At 34.5% G+C, this 18196-nt stretch overlaps 1 protein-coding gene across 1 annotated transcript in view; it reads right to left on the bottom strand.

The window, feature by feature from the left end:
- RAB10 (RAB10, member RAS oncogene family) overlaps positions 1-18196 on the bottom strand; it is a 57745-nt gene that overhangs the window by 10102 nt on the left and 29447 nt on the right. The window contains exon 2 of the mRNA XM_006910292.1: positions 10598-10658. Coding sequence (XP_006910354.1) covers positions 10598-10658 — 61 coding nt within the window. The remainder of the gene's footprint in view (positions 1-10597; positions 10659-18196) is intronic.

Raw genomic sequence — 18196 nt, 5'->3', positions numbered from 1 at the left:
ACACAGTTGACCATTTTCTCTTCTTTAAACATTATATTCTCATGACTGTGTGGATACCATTCATTTCTGCTCTTAGTTTTATGGCATTGGCTGCTCATTCTCATTATCTCTTGTTGACATTCTAACATTCAAAGATGTAGAAGCTGACATTCTCTACATAATAGCCTGAGTGAACTTCTTTAAATATGTCTGACCATGTAATTTTTCTAATTAAAACTTCCAATAGCTTCAATGGGGGAAAGAATAGGGTTTTCAACAAATGGTGCTGAAACAACTGGATATCTCCATGCAAAAGAATGAAGCCGGACATCCACTTCATGCCATATGTAAATATTAATTCAAAACAGATCTTAAGACCTAAATGTAAGCTAAACCTATAAAACTCTTAAAAGAAAACATCTTCATGATCTTCAATTTGGCAACTGTTTCTTAGATGTCACTAAAAGCACAAGCAATAAAAGAAAAAATAAATAAACTGGATTTCATCAAAACTAGAGTTGTCCTTCTATGGACACTATCCAGAAAGTGAAAAGAAAACCCTCAAAATGGAAGAAAATATCTGCGAATCACACATTTGATATAGAACTTGTGTATCCAAAATATATAAAGAACTCTTACAACTCAACAATAAAGGACAAATGTCCCAATTAAAAATGGGCAAAGGATCTGACATTTCTCCAAAAATGCACAAATGGCCAACGAGCCCATGAGTGAATGCTCAACAGTCATTAGAGAATAGCAAATCAAAACCACAATGAGATACTACTTCATATGCACTAGGATGACTATAATAAAAAAGCAAACTAACACAATGGTAAGACTGTAGATAAATTGGAACCCTCATACATTGTTGGTGGGAGTGTAAAAAGATGCAGCCAGTTTGGAAAATAGTCTGGCAGTTCCTCGAAATGTTAAATATACAGCTAACATGATCCAGCAATTCTACTCCTAAGAATATAGCCAAAAGATATACATATACTCACACAAAAACTTACACATGAATGTTCATAACATTATTCAAAATAGCCAAAAAGTAGAAACCACCTAAATATCCACCAATTCATAAATGGATAAATAAAATGTGGAATATAGATAAATGGAATATTATTCAGCCATAAAAAGGAACATGGTGAACTTTGATTAAGTGAAAGAAACCAGACACAAATGACCACATTGTATGATTCCATTTATATGTGATGTCCAGAATAGGAAAATCTAGAGACAGAAAGCAGATTAGTGGTTGCCCTGACTGAGGGGTTTGGGCAAGATGAGTGGCGGATGCTTAAAGAATACAGAGATCGAGGAGATCTCTTCATGAGTTATATAAATGTCTAATTACTATGCTATACACCTGAAACTAATACAATCATGTCAACTGTAATTGGAAAAAAAGTTTGTGTTTTTTGGGGGGGAGGTATAAAAATGTTCTAAAATTGTGTTGAATGGTGAATATACTTCATAAATATACAAAAGAACCCTATTTAACTGTACACTTTAAATGGGTCAATTATATGGTATAGGAATTATGTTTCAATAAAGCCATTACAAAAACAAATAAATGAAAAACATGACTAGGCTTAAAAGACAAAATTTCCAATGGTAATTCAATATAACCAGAATCAATTCCAAAATCCTTACTCTGAGGTTTACAAAGTGTTACAGGATTTGGCTTTTCTCCAGCTCCCTAAATTTTGAAGCATTCGCTTTCCTGACAGCCACAATAACATTTTTTACATGTTCTCAAATTCACAAGTTTGTTCCCACGTGAGAGCCTCTATATTAGCTGTTCCCACAGCCTGTATATAATTGGCTCTCCATCATTTTCACATTTTAACCATCACCCTGTCAATGAAGCCCTCTCTGATTACTCAATTTAGGTAGTTATCAGGCAGCTCTCCATTCCATCTCCTTATTTCTCTGCATAGCACTTATTACAAATTTATTTATTTACAGTTTGTCTCCTATGCCCTCTAAAATATAAGTTCTATCAAAGATCTGTCTGTCCACTGCAGAAACCACCACATCTACAGAGTAAATAAGCACTCAAATGTTTACTAATGAGTCAGTATTTAGGATATTACCTTGCAGATTTCTTTATTAATTTTTAGAATCAAGGCATTCCAATTCAGTTACATGATCCTTAAAAACACACATTTTTAAAAAATAATTCTTATGTTACTAAATACAAGTAATCAGAAATATAACAGAACTACCAATACATTGACATTCTTTACATTCGATCTTGGTATGCAATTAAGATATTCATACATTTGCCATCTATCCATTTATCCATCAATTCAAATATGTACTGAGTGTCTACTGTGTGCTAGGCATTATATAAGAACACACATAGAACAAAGGTTTGGAATCAGACCCAGGTTCATCCCCAGGTTCCAATCCTTTCAGCTGAGTGACCTTAAAGGTATTTAATCTCCTTGAATCTTAGCTTTTTTTTTTCATTCACAATTGAGGAATACAGTAATATTCTATAATTTATTTGTTATGGATAACCCCAAAGCAATCTGTACTATAATATGCAAAGATGCAATAATGTCATTGTGTGATTAAAAATTTAATTGTGTTTTCAAGATGTTCTAAGTCAAAACCATTTCTGCAGATGTGCTATCATATTCGGAGCTCTGTCAAGTTATTATCTGTGTTTAAGCTGTACTCAAATGTGCTTCATTGGAAAACCTTACCTTTGCCTGCAGCTTATTTCTGTATAAGGGTAAAATGGTTTTTTATTTAGCCAAGTTAAAGACCTGGCTGGACTTTTCAATTTTTCAAAGAGAATCTCAGCACTGTCACTTGCTCATCTCATCTCAAAGTATGCAGATCTGCCCTTTAAAATAACACAAAATCCTTTTTTTCATTCTAGAAGCATTCACTGAGTAAATACTATATGCCAAACACTATTCTAGGCACTGGAGGAAAAAACTGTAAACAGAACAAAAATTCCTCCATTAATGGAGTTTATATTCTATTGAGGGTGATCAATCGATCAATCGAATGACTTTCTAAAATTATACATCTTGTGGAATTATACATCTTCACAAGTGAAAAGTGCCAAGAAGACAAAAAGTAAAGAAACTAGGGGCTGATGTTGGCAGTGGTGCAAACAAGTGAAATTTTAAATGGGCTGGTGAGGGAAGGCCTCAGTGAGAAAGTGAAGAGAATAAAATAAACCATACATAAAAATATCTGGAGGAACAGTGTTCCAAGAAGAGAGAAGAACAAGTGCAAAGGTCCTAAGGCATAGCTGAGAAATCGTAAGGAGGTCAATGTGGCTGGAATGGAGTAAGATCGAGGGAGGGGGGAAAGGGAGCCAAGGTGGAGTGAAGATTGTGTAGGATCTTAATAGGCCTGTGCAAGAACTTCAGCTTTTCCTCTGAGTGAGACAGGAAATCTATTGGAATGTCTGTGAAAAGAAACAACCTGGGTTTAAAAGAATCATTCTGTTTACTGTGTTGAAAATAGGTGTGCATACAGAAGCAGAGTTAGGAGGTAATACAATACCTACTGAAAAAACTGCTAAAAGAATCACCATTTAAGAAAAATCATCTAAAAGACATGCTAAAATTCCTCTAGGCTGTATACTTAAATCAAGTTAAAACCCTAGGCGCGCGCGCGCGTGCACACACACACACACACACACACACACACACACACACTTTAAATTCTTAGACCACAATTTTTATCTCCATTTCTTAACATTATGTCAACTTAAGAGTCATTACAAAAAGTAGCTTTATGAAACCTTATTCTGTATTTGTCATAATCTATCTTTTCCCTTTCCTTACATTATTTCTGTAAAGAATGATGCAATTATTGGGGGTAACCCTCCCTCGATCCTTTTGTTGCACTGGCCACTAAGAAGTTTATAGGTAAATTTTACAAATTAAGCATAATAAATGAGTTGCCCTTTAGAGACTGTGTATTTCCATCTTCCATATTTCACAATTCCAAATTGTTTTCTTTTATTAATCTTACCTATTTAGTTACAAAGTGCTTTAAACGGGTATAAATTCTATCATGAAAAATATTAAAAATTTGTCTCATCCCAGTAAAAATAGTTTACTTCTTTTCAGAACTGGTAAAAAGTATAAATTACCTAATAATTCAAGCCCCCCAGAGAAGGGTTAAAGTTTCCTACCTAAAATTCAGGCTGGAAAAGTACTTATCCAAGACAAAGGGTGTACAGCACCTGGACTTCCAGTAGTGCCTAAGAGCTATAGTGTAGGAGGGATAGAAAACTTTCATTTCAATTTTTGTCAAAAGTAACAACAATTTAGGGAGAAGATCTAACACGGCACTCCACTATGAATACCACTCTCAGCACTGTCTAGCTATTATCTGCTCCCTTCTTCCCCATTCATTCACCTTACACAATTAGCAAATTATATACATACTTCAGTGTCATATCTATGACTAAATTCTCCACCTAGAAAGAACGTACTGCAAAAGCAACTATTTAGCTAAATTTAAATCAACAGCACCTAGAAAGGTCTTATATTATAATGCTAGTTAGTTATTAAAAAATATATAAAAGATACAGAAATATTAATCCTCTCCCCAAAAGAAAGGTAATCACTATTAGGGTCAAAGTAAGTTTCTGTTTTGATCTATGGCATACCACTTTCATCTGTTCTCCTCCATCTTCCAAAATCTCTTATATCTAAATCTCTCCTCTTTTTATATGCTCTCCCAAAATCTCTTATATCTAAATCTCTCCCCTTTTTATATGCTACATTTTTTTAAGCTTTCTATATCCTATTTTCATTTATACATTCCGTATGTTTACACTTTTCAACAGGACTGTATCCAATCCACAAGGTGATCCGGCTCTGTGACTCCTTGATCTCAAATTATCCTTTTCCTGAGTGCTGCTGGATCCTCATTACCAGCCCCTACCAACTGTTAATGCAATCAACAATTTACTTCAAACCAGAACATAGCCCTTGCCTCACTACTTGTAGGCTAACTGGCGACTCTTTGCCCAGGGCTAAAAATAGCCACAGATGCTTATTCATCAGCCAAACTATTTTTAGGTTTGCATACACACATACACCCAGGTCTAAGGACAGCAGGTTGATTAAAATAAACAAAAGCAGATGTTAAATATCTGAAGAGGAATTAAACACTGTCTATGTTCACAATATCTTTTTATGTCACCACAATATAGGTTTTTAAGCCTGTTTATAAAACTACTTGATTTTCCTTTATTAATTTTTTTCTTCTAAGCCTATGTATAATAATCAGGTTTCTTAAATTATAAACCATTGACAATAGAATTTTCCTTACATAAACAGACACATAGTTAAGAAAATGTTCTGAAGTCCTACATTTTTCCCACTGACATAAAAGAAGTGATATGTTCCTAGGAATTAAAATAGCTATTTCCTTAACTGTTAGTCCCACATGCAGGGTCAGAGAAACTGTGTATTCTAGCTGCTATTACGATCATTATTTTTAGTCTGGGCACTGACAGCACTATACCAGGCCAGAGACAACATCAATCTGCTCTGCTAGTCAGAGACCCCAAATTTCATAACTTTGAGAGTTTTTGGTAACATAACGAGTTGTTCTTTACTTTATAAATTAGGATGTCAAATTTCTCACTGAGTTTTATTTTAACAAGATATGGATTTCCTCAAAGATATGCAAAATACCATGAATTTAAATTATGCTTATCTTCATCCCCCCCGCCCCCCCCAAAAAAAGGTCCAAAGTCAAAAGCCTGGTTGATACCTGCCCTGCAGAGCTTATGCTGCTATAGGGATAGGAATAAAGCAAGTAAATAAATATACAAACTCAAACTGTGATAAATGCTAACAAAGTAAAGAGGGTGGTGTGATGAAGAATGGGGTAAAGGAAAGGGAGCAAGTAATCTAGATAGAATGATCGAGGAGGTCCTCTCTATAGAGGTAATGCTTAAGGTGATGAGAAGTATGAACAGAAATTAAAGTCATTCAGTCAACAAGTATTTATTGAGCATCTACATTTGCCAAGCTCTGTACCAAGTGGTGGTTACATAACCACAATTCAGAGAGATGGGACCCCATCCTCAAAAAGGTTATATTCTAGTGGGGGACAATAATAAATACATTTTAAAATATAGTTAAGTTTAGATACTAAAAAATACTATGACAAAGATAACCTAGGATAAATGTGATAGTGTCTGGAGGACTGGACTGAGTTAGCTAGTCATCACACAAAGCCTCTCTCAGAGAGTGACACTGAATTGAGATATGAATGAGAGGACGCAGCAGGGCAAAGAGCTGATGAAAAGCATTCCAAGCAGAAGGAATAGTTGACATACAAAGGTGCTAAGATGGGGACATGTTTGGCATACTCAAGGGAGGAAAAAAAATGGCCATAGTGGCTGGAGCAAAACTGGTGAGAGATGAAATCGGTGAGGGCCATAACCAGAACTTAGAGTTTTCAAAATCTATTTCTGTTGAAATGGAAAGCCTCTGGAATGGAGTGGTACTTCAGAATGCCGTCTAGTCAGAGGGAAGTGGGAGGTTAGGGGTTCAAGAGAGGTCTACAGGGCATATGCAAAAGTCCTAAATTGGAAAAAAATTTGCCATTTTCATGGAGTTGAAAGGAGATCCTTGAGAGGTAGACAAGGGGGCATACAATGAGGTCAGAAAGGTGGGCAGGGGCCCACTCCATAAACTATGGTAAGGAATCTGGATTTGGAATTTGGACTTTCATCTGAAGTGCAATGGAAAGTCAAAACGGTTATAAATAGGGGAAGGAATGACAACCATGGCCAGATTTATACTGAAGAAGGTTACTCTGGCTGTTATGTGGAAAAGTACTGGAAGAAGGTAAAAGAGAAATAAGGACCTGTTAGGACATTAAGAGACTATTGCAATTCAAAGAATAGGTAATGGTGGCTTCGACTAGGTGGGGTAACAATGGAATGGCAAATTATATATGGATTCTACATAAATTATATATGGATAGAATCAACAGGGCTTGCTAAACTGGATGCTGGGTTTAAAGGAATGGGCAGAATCAAGGATGACTCCCAAGTACCTGGCACTTTACCTGGAGGTAAATGGTTAATTCTTCTACAATTGGAAACTAACAATTTTTGGTGACTGTGTTGATGCTGCTGACAGTGGCAAGCATTTCTGACCCACCTCCAACCCTTAAAAACAAAAAGAAAAAGAAAAGGCTGACTTAAAGTAACTCACTATGGCTATTTTCCACTATTCTATGGAAAATACAGACAGCAAAAGATACTATAATGGAACTTTCTAGAGGTCTGGGATTTAAAAACCACATACTTCTCTATCAGCCAAAGAAGCTAATTTTAGACCTACATGCATGTGCCTTGGCCAGGGTAAGACCCACCTCCATCCTTATGCAACAGATAGACTAAAAGACATCTGGAAAGAAAACAAGGGAAGATCATTCGAGTGAAGAAAAATGTGACAAAACTTTAGCACAGGTTGAAGAAAGTTTCCAAAACTAAAATTCAATCACAGAACAGGAATTTTTTTTTCATACTGAAGCAAAAATCTGAATATATTAAACTACAGAAAGGTAAAAATCATTATGCTTTCACTGACTTGAGACCAGTTCAATAAAGTACACACCTTAAATTTATATATATCTATATATCATTGTGCTTTTTAGTAGTGAACGGAAGCAAAGCATTTGAGGACAGAGTTTTAAATTTCAATGTATCGTAACTTGGATAATGGGTTTTTCATGTTAAAAGCCTTCCTGAATTACTGTGGCATATCCTAGATCTCTTAACTTGGAGGTACATGACTTCTTTGTCCCTGGAATGTTAGCATGTCAACTCAAGCAAAGAAACAATCAGCTGGCATAATGCTAACCTCTTAAAAAAACTATTAATCACAAATTTTAACCAATCACTTATTCCTAATCCTTGTAGAAAAATGGGTATTTCAAATTAAAAGTCAGTTGTATACATGAAAACCTAGACTAAATATTTTCCTTCTGAAGTGTTTTATCCAGAGGTTCTATTAAAAATATCTAAATATTAAACAACTCTAAATTAAAAATGTTACCATTTATGTGCCATACTCAAGTTGTATAGGTATAGTAGAAATCTTTTCTAGATTAATCTCCAAGGCCACACTGGAGAACTAACTGTTCCAAAGAGCATCTTCTTAGGAAGGCTTTCCTTTTAAAAACAAAAGTTAGTTGTTACTGTTTACTTCTAAAAGCTGCAGAGACTACCATGATAAGAGGCGAGGAAATGTTTAAATCCACAAGGTCAAGAAACAGAAGGAAAGTCTGTGGAAGACAGTGTGTAGAGGGAGGAACAGGACAAATTTCTGGGGAAAAATTTCTATTATATATAGAAAAATATACCTGAAAAAATGTTTTGTGTACTTTTGTTTCTGTTATACATATATATATATATATACTCACAGATACATGTATATTGAGTCTCAAAGCCACAATGTAAAATGTATCTCTTACTGTCAAAAAAAGTTGAAAAAATTATTGACTTCAAGTGTGTAGAGGGAGTGCAGTTGAGAAGAGAGACAATCAGTGTGGCAGAGCTGAGGAGGGGCTTGGAACAAAAAACATTATGTAGGGCCAAGGCTGGCATAAGGCAACGGGCTTTAAAAAAAAAAGCAGAGAAGAGCTGGTTGAAATTCAGAATAATTAACATCCTTTCTTCCCTTGAGATTAACTTTAATTATAATAAAACAGAATAAGAGACACGGTTCATTTGCTGAGTTATTTTTCAGTTAAAGTAAGGAAAAAAACAATGATCCTCAAGTGGATCATGCTTCAAAGAGAATTGTTAAATTTAGGAAACGCTTTAAAACATCTAAATTTTGTTTAAATTTGAATTAAAACTTAAAGATGTCATAAAGATTATATTTCTAATTACATGGTCAGGTAATGAAGACATTCTCGTTAAATGTACCCTACTTCTAATTATTAGCTTCCTGTAAAAGGGTAGTCCTAACCTTTTGAAACCATCTCTTGGATTCTGAGACACTATTCCTAATTCTCCTTTTTTTTTCTCCCTAATTCTTCTTTTAACTTTTCTAACTATGGCTCTGCAATCTCCTTTGCTAACTTCCTCAAGTAATAACAGTTATGGTCTATTGAACATCAATTATGCATCAGACACTGCTCTAAGTGCTTTTACACTTATCACTCATCCTCATATCCACTCTATGACAAGTCCTATTACAGTGAAACCCAAGATAATATGAATTCAATTTAACACAACTGTTGACTGGCAATGAAGAAAGAAAAAAGATAGTAACTGGAAAGAGCAGCAAAACCAAATGACAAACTGCACTATTTATAAGCGGCAGTATAGCAATTAAGAATGCTACTCTCAACCCTACATTCTGAGCATGTAATGCATCCCAGGTCTGCCACATACAGGCTTTAAGTCCTTGGTTAAATTATTTCAAAATGCTTCCATTTCATTATCTGTAAAATAGGGATAATCCAAGAGAAAAGAATGCATGTGCTTACACAAAGATTTGGAGCAGCTTTACGGTGCATAAACAAATTGTGATATATCAACAATGGAATACTATTCAGTAATAAAAAGTAATGAACTTATTAATACATGAAAAGTCATTGGTACTTTTCAAAATGATTATGCTGAGTAAAAGAAACCAGACACCTCTGCTGCAAAAAAAAAAAAAAAAGAAGAAGAAAAAGAAAAAGAACACTATGACTGCATTTATATATAGCACGGAAAATGAAAACTAGTCTATAGTGACGGAAAGCAGAAGAGTGGCTGCCTAGGGACCAGGGATAGGGAGGAAGAAGAGATTACAAAGAGGCTTGAGGAAACTTTTGAGGTGATGGCTATGTTCATTATCTTGACTGTGGTGATGAATTCACAGGTTTATACATATGTCAAAGCTCACTAATTTGTGCACTTTAAATATGTGCAGTATATTGTGTCAATTAAACCTCAATAAGGCTGAAAAAAAAAAGGGAGTAACATATCTAACAGGTTCACTGTGGGTATTTAATGGGTTAAAACATATGTAAAACAATATTAACTGAAAAATACTGCTATTATAAAGTCTATGATTCATACTTGAATATAAGTATGAAGTTTATTGTATTTCTATGGGGCAAACCCTATACAAATTAATAAAAATCAAATGCCTATAAAAAGTTACAAACACATTAAAGAAAATAAATATTTTAGCTTAAGACTATCAAAGCAACAAAAATTTATATTAACTTTTTATATTGTTTATGAGCAAAGTATTGTGCTAAAAGCTTTACATAGATTATTTCATAAAATCCTTACAACAATCTTTTGAAATAGGTGGTATTATCTTCATTTTACATATGAAGATATAAGAGCTGTACAGTGGGTACGTAATTTGCCCAAGTTCAACCAGTAAGTGAAAAAGGTAAAACACTCAGCCAGGAGTCATGGATTCCAAAGTACACGGCAACAATTTTTTTACTTCATTGAAAGGAGATCATCTGATTGCTGGCTTTAGAAAGGAAAGCCTCATAGAATCTAAACAGGTAACAAGACAGGCTTTCACTGCCAAACCTTCAGACTTGGCATTCTACTGCATAAAGTGAGTAAATTAGCATCACTTACCATATCTGTAGCTTGATCTTCTTTCCTTGTAATTCAACTGTTTTGATCTTAAAGTCTATTCCTACAACATAGAAAAAAAAAAGATACATTTTATCTATGGCTCTGAGCTTGGCTATACTAAAATTAATTGGTATAAAAATACTCTGAAAATCTGTGTATGTTTGGCTCTGGATATTCACTAAGTATGTATTCTGAGCAAATGCATCCAATTTTAAATCTGAGTAATATTAAGATACAAGATGTAGCTTCACTGAAAGAGTGAGTTCTTACAATTAGAAATAAAAAAGTAAATTTTAAAATATCTAATTCAAAAGAATAAAAAGATGTGTCCTAGTAGGAAAAAATATATAGAACCTTCACTAGCTTACAGAGCAAAAGTAAACTACCAGGGATAAAGGGTTATTTCATAATGACAAAGGGATAAATTAAGAAGGCATAAAAATACTAAATGTTTATGTATCTAATAACACAGAACTTCGAAATACATCAAGCAGATTCCCCAGATTCTGTCTGCTCGTTAGTCAATCCAATCTTCGACTTGGCCCCATTATGTTTCCCATAGCCAATCAAAAGGGAAAAAGGGCCACTTGCCTGGCATTGATAAACCTCAAATTATGCCTATTGCCTCAGACTATGTCTGTCTATACTTGCCTGGCATTTATAAACATCAGACTATGTCTGTGGACGAAAAGGGATTCTGTGGAAAGTAACCTCACAGGGTGATCTGATCATAAATTCCTAATTGGGCAGGTCATGGTGGGTAGTCATGCCCCAGGTATTAACTTTTTAGTAAAAGGCTTATCATTGCCTTAAGTAAGCCCTGTCCATAGTTTCAGTGCATCTAGGTTAACATACCTTTCAAATGCCTCTTCAGACATCTTCCTTCTAAAGTGTAACTACTTTTAAGAGAGCAAAAAATCTTTATCCTGTAATACAATCCCTGCCTTGCTGTCTCCCACCTTCATGCAATCTTCCTTAAATTCCCTTCTTAATCTCAAATGCATACAAGAAACTACAAAACTAATATTCTCTGGAGCATGAGATATTGCTTTGTCGTAAGTTGTGGCCCAAATAAGCTCTTATAAAAATTCTTTACATGGCTGGATATTTCTTACGTTGATGGTCCATACTTTTGTTTCTCTACGAACTACTGAAAAAATCACCATAAAATGGCCTGGTGATCAAGACCAAATCTGAACTAGAAGACTATTCCAATTAGACATTTAATTTAATTAAAATTTTAATGACAAACCTGACAATAAATATTATTTCAGAAAACTTTTCTGAAGAAAGGTGAATTTAGGACATGGTCTGAAAGCTCTAAATCCTTTGGGATGGAAACCAGGTACAATGAGAAAACTAAGAATATAGACAGTTTTAAAGCCACCTACCTAATTGTTCAGAATAGAAACCTCATCCTAGACTCCTTGGGTTTCCTTCTCAATCTCACGTTGTCTATCTTCAAATTAATTAGCAGTAGTTGAAGCAGTTCTTCATTCTTTTCTGTACAAAAAAACTCTCCTGGTGTTTCTACCTCACTGGCCACTCTACAATCTTCATTACTAGTTTCTCCTCATCTCTCTGAAACTTTGGAGTGAACATCTCCTTTCTATCTGCACTCATTCCCTTGGTGATTTTCTCAAATTTCATGGCTTTAAATTCTACACACTGATAACTCTCAAATTGATATCATAGCCCAGACCTTTCTCCTGAACTCCAAACTTAAAATACCCAACTGCTTATTGGCTATCTCCCAATATATCTTTCAAAAAGACTAGCAAAAGTCCTTAAAATAGTCCATAAGGCCCTACACATTCTGCCCACTTTCTCTTTCCACCCTGACCTCATCATTTTCTATATCTTACTCTGATCTAGCTAGTTGTACTGATTTCCTTGTTGTTTCACACACAGAACAGGCAGATTCCACCTTACAACCCAGAATACTCTCTTCCTCCATCATCACCCTTTTCCCCTAGCTCCTCTATCCTAGGTTGCAGAGTCTCCGCACCACATGTCCATTGTCTGTTAATACTCTCTTATCCCTCTTCCTTATTTGTGTGTAACGTTCCTAAAATACATTGTACATATTTACTTGTTCCTGTTGTTACTGTCTCCCTTTGCCAAAATAGAAGATCTACAAGGGTAGGGATTTTTATCTGTTTAATTCAGTTAAATTCCCAGCACCTAGAGCTATGCCTAACATATAAGCAAACATTCAAAAAACATCTGTTGAATAAACAGATATAATGTTTTCTAGAGAAAGTAAGAGTACCTGAGAAAAGCCAGATACTTCACCCTTGGGATGACATTTGATCACCTGACAAGCTCCACACTTGTCCACTTAGAGCTTCCAATCAGCTTTTTAAAGCCTTGAGGCCAAAAGTTCCAATGATATCAAAATAGATAAGCAAGAAAAGGGGGCGGGGAGATTGGAACCAGAAAACTCCTGGAAATAATAATATATTCAACAGAAAGAATGTAAGAGAAATTTGATTTCTCACAGAAAAAACAACAAAATGACGAAGGGAATATATGTGAGATATGATGTTAGAAGATCAAACCAGGAGGTCTGAAATCTAACGAACAGAAGTTTAAGAATGAACAGAGAAAATAACATATAGAAAATATCAATTAACAATTATGCAAGAAAACTTAAAAGACCAAAGGAATCTATTTTGGACTGAAAGACCAACCACCAAGTGCCTAGCACAATGAACAAAATAAGATCTATACCAAGTAATATCACCATGAAACTTCAAGACACCTGGAAAAAAGATAGTATTATTAAAAGCTTGCAGAGAGACAAACTAGGCTATATTAAATAATCAAGAATGAAATTCTCAATAGCAATACTAGTATTTTCAACCTACATCCAGTCAAAGTCAAATGAGTAAAAGGCATTTATGTACACGAAAGATCTCAAAAATATTTATCTCCTATGCATCTTTTATAAGACAGCTAGCTACTAGGAAAGAATGCTTTACTAAAAATAGGAAGAAAGGAAATCCAGCAAAGAGCAGTATGAAGGACAGTTCCAACTGGCGTAAGGAGCAACTAGTTCAGAAGAGAATAAGGAGAGGAAAGAATAAGGCAGAAATTAAATGAGAAGAAAGTCCCAAGAGGTATGCCTCCTAAGAGGGGGAGGGCCAGAAATGGTATTGATGGAATTTGTATGAAAAGCAGAATTCAGAGTGTTTGGCAATTCTGTTGCAGAGTTTGGGATAAAATATAAAGATTACTTTGAAATCTAAGCAAATGTAACAATGAAGAACTGTAAACTACAGTAAAAACAAAAAGTTGTCCAAGAAAGGAAATGAAATTATAGTACACTACTTGGTTTAGTACTTAACAAAAACATAACTATTGAGAAGGTGAAGGAAGAGGCACCACAAATGCCTGGTGGTATAAGAGTATTCAATTCTCATCTTCCATAATAATGAGAGAATTTCTAAAACTAGTCCCCACCTCCTGCAAATTAAAGGCTATGACTAGGGAATATGGGGTTGAATAACAGGCCAAAAAAAGTTTGGGAAAGGTAACACGGGTGGGCATGAGGCAAGGATTTCTTGCTGCTACTGTTGTCATGAGCCTTGAAGTACTGACTTCTAAAATTCTTACCCATTAATAGAAATAAAAATTAGGTTAATAGAGAAGACATGTTTACAAATATGTTCTCTACTAAACACTTCAAGTGATCCTGTTTCTTGCATGGCCCAAGCTACCCCTGCAAACTCATTCCCTCCAGCCTTCCTCTGATAGTCACATTCAAACACAACTTTTACAGCCACACACTTTCTCCAAGTAAATATCTTTTTCACTTCAGCATGTACTTTCCATACTCCCAAACATATACACACTTAAGTATGGAAAAACTTATACTTAAGATAGAGTAAAAAAGCTTTTGATAAAGTTTAAAGATTAGAGTAAAATCAATAGCTCAGCTGTCAAGAGAAGCTAGGAAAACCTATACCCTTTAAGATTCTGCTAGGAAGAATAATCAGATTCTTCTGCACCACTATTATTTGCTAAATTACCAATGACTAGAGCAATCATAGGGTTTTATCCAAATAGTAATTCTTTATTTGGTTTTGCTTATATACAAACACTATAGAGAAAATCCCCACTTTTTTTTTTTTTAAGATTCCTGAGACCCGGCTCAAATGAGTATTTCAATTTACTGCAGTCTACCTCATTTATCAATTTTCAGCTGCTCAGGAAAGTGAGAAAATCAGCCAAACATTCGCTTTAATGATGTTGCAGAAGCGCCATCCAGTGGCAAGAGGGGTAACTGCAACTTCTAGCTACTATAAACGTCACTTTCCAAAGCTTGGCTTCTGGTAACACATCAATACTTAATAATTAATGTAGGCAGAAACAATCTATTTAATAAACTCCATACAACCAAAATTTAACAACTTATATCTAAATGATCACATATGTGGTTTTTAACAAACGAAAAACCACTTCTCACCATACCAAAAAAGAAAATAAGAACCACATACCTACAATCCTTGAAATAGTCTGGAATTTAAGAGATCAAGTCATTAACAGTACAAATTTTGGAAAGGCCTTTTCCAAAACGAACATTAGTTTATCTGGATGCAGATGTAAAAATGCAGAGTACAAAAAAGTTCTCTTTAAAGATCCTTTCATATATTAGTAACAGCAGTTACTAACACTGAGAATTTACCATGTGCCTGGCACTGTTTTAAGCCCTTTGCATGGATTAACTCATTAAATTCTCATAAGAAGCCTACTCATACTATTATTTCCATTTTACAAATGAAGAATAAAACAAAAGCCAATAGCAGCAGGAAAAAAAAAAAACAGTAACACTGATAATACTTACTGGATAATTATTAAATGTTCCAAACATTTCACATAAACCATCTCATTTCACAAAAACCATCTCACAAAAAAACCTCTGAGAAAGTACCAACATACATAGAAGAGAAAATTTAAGGTAATTTAAGATTATAAAATTAATAATAAGTGACAGAAACAGGACTCAATTTCATGTCTGTCTGATTTCAGACCATGCATGCTCTTAATCTACATTAAGTTCTATAATTCCATTTTTATTTTCTATTGAGTTCAAAATCACATAAAATTTACCATTGTAAAGTGAAGAATTCAATACATTCATAATGTTGTTCAATCACTATCTCTATCTAGTTCCAAAACGTTTTCATTACCTCAAAAGGAAATTCCACAACCATTGCTTTCCCTATCTCCTCCCTCAGCTCCCTGGAAACCACCAATCTGCACTGTCTCTATAGATTTGCCTATTCTGGATATTTCATATAAATGAAAGCATACAACACTTGACTTTTTCTGTCTGCCTTCTTTCACTTGGCATAATGTTTTCAAGGTCCCTCCACAGTATAGCATGTATCAGTAGTACTTCATTCCTTTTTATGACTGAATAACATTCTACCATATACACCATAATTTGTTTATCCACTTATTTGTTGATGAATCTTTGGGCTGTTTTCAAACCTTTGGCTTTCATAAAGTGTTGCTATGAACATGCATGTACATGTATTTATTTGAATACCTGTTTTCAATTCTTTAGGGTATATACAAAAAAATGGAATTGCTGAGTTACATGGTAATTTTATGGTTAACTTTTTGAGTAACAACTATTTCCACAGCAGATGCACCATTTTATATTCCCACTAGCAAGGTATGAGAGTTCACAATTTTTCTACATCCTCACCAACAATTAATGTTTTCCTTTTTCATTTTAAGCCATCCTAATGGGTGGATGTGAAGTGAGACCTCATTGTGGTTTTGATTTGCATTTCTCTAATGATTAATGATGCTGAGCTTGTTGGCCATTTGTGTCTTATTCAAGTCTTTTGCCCATTTTTTAATCAATTTATCTTTTTGTTGTTTAGTAAGAGTTCTTTATATATTCTGGATACCCGACACTTATCAGATAGATGATTTGCAGATATTTCCTCCTTTCTTTTTATGGTTATGTCTTTTTATGTTTTATGTCTTTTTATTTTCTTAATTTGCTCTGATGCACACGTTTTTAAAAGTCCAATTAAATTATCTTTTTTCTTTTGCTGTATGCCATGACTCCATTGATTTTAATTTCTGAACTGCATGAAAAGGGTTCCTGGGAATTGAAAAACTGACAGAACTACAGCCAAGTTCAACTTTTTCCAACTACATTCTAAGATGTAACAGAGGAATAATACAAGTGTTTCTAGTATATGTCCATATATGTATTGTCTATGAGTGATTTCACATTATTGTAATGTGTGTCCCAGCAGAATAAACCACATTTGCTGTATACTTAGCCCTGAAAGCAGTAAACAAAGTTGAGGGAATTTCCATTCCAGAGATGGAGACTAAATAAAAATTTTAATGTTAGTAGTGATAAATGCTATAAAGAATGGGAGGTACAGCTATTTTATATGAGAAAATCAAGGAATATCTCACTGAAAGACCTTTGATCAAAGGCCTCAGGAGGTCTGAGAACAGAACAAGCCATATGAATATCTGGGGAGAGTGTTCCAGGTACAGGAAACAGCAAATGCAAAAGGTATGAGGTGGAAATGTTTGGCGCGTTCAAGAACATAGGTAGTGGGTTCTAGTATGGTATGTGCCTTTCTAATCCATGAACATAGTAGAGTTCTGTTTATTTAACTTCTCTCAGCAGGACTTTGTAGTTTTCAGTGCCTAGACAGATCTTGCACAAGTTCTGTCAAACTTATCTTATTTCATTTTCAATTTTTTGAATACTATTGTAAATGACACTTTTATTAAAAGTTCAATTTTCCAGTTGTTGCTAACTATAGGATAGAGTTTACTATTGTATATTGACCTTATATCCTGCAACCCTGCTACAGTCACTTATTAATTCTAGTTGCTCTTTTCTGGGGCAGAAAGTGAGAGGCTGCTTAGGGTTTTCCATGTATATAATCAGGCAGTCTATAAAAAGGCACTTTCCTATCATCTTCCTTTTGAACTTCCATAACTTATTTCTTTCTCTTGCTTTATTGTACTAGCTAGTACTTCTAATACAATGTTGTTTTGTACTTGATCCTTAAGGGAAACTAAGTGTCACTATTAAAATAACATGTTAACTATATGTCATTTAGTAGGTTTAGGAAATGTTTTCTTCTATTTCTAGTCTACTTGAGGTATCATGATGCAAAATGAAGTTGCATTTTGTCAAATGCTTTTTCCATATCTATTAAGATCACAAGTTCTCTTCTTTATTCCATCAAGGTGGCTAATTAAAATTGATTTTGAATGTAAAATCAACACTGGATTCCTGAAATAAAGCCCACATGATCATGATGTATTACTCTTTTTATAAGTTCCTGGAATTGATTTGCAATTATTTAGATAAAAATTCTTAAGTACATGCTCACAACAGACAAAACAACGTTCATTCAGGATAGGTCATGTCTTTGTCTAGTTTTAGTTAGTATCCAAGATAAGGCCTGTTCCCATAAATGATTTGAAAGTGTGCCCTCCTCCCTCTTCTATTTACTGAAAATAGAAGACTGATTTTTTTTTTAAACATTTGATAAAATTCACCAGTGAAGCCATCTGGGTCTTGAGGTTTCTTTCAGAAAA

Source organism: Pteropus alecto, unplaced genomic scaffold (assembly GCF_000325575.1).
Source record: "Pteropus alecto unplaced genomic scaffold, ASM32557v1 scaffold61, whole genome shotgun sequence".
Taxonomy (NCBI): domain Eukaryota; kingdom Metazoa; phylum Chordata; class Mammalia; order Chiroptera; family Pteropodidae; genus Pteropus; species Pteropus alecto.
Note: the sequence above shows the minus strand (reverse complement) of the source record. Positions and strands in the feature narration are given on the sequence as shown.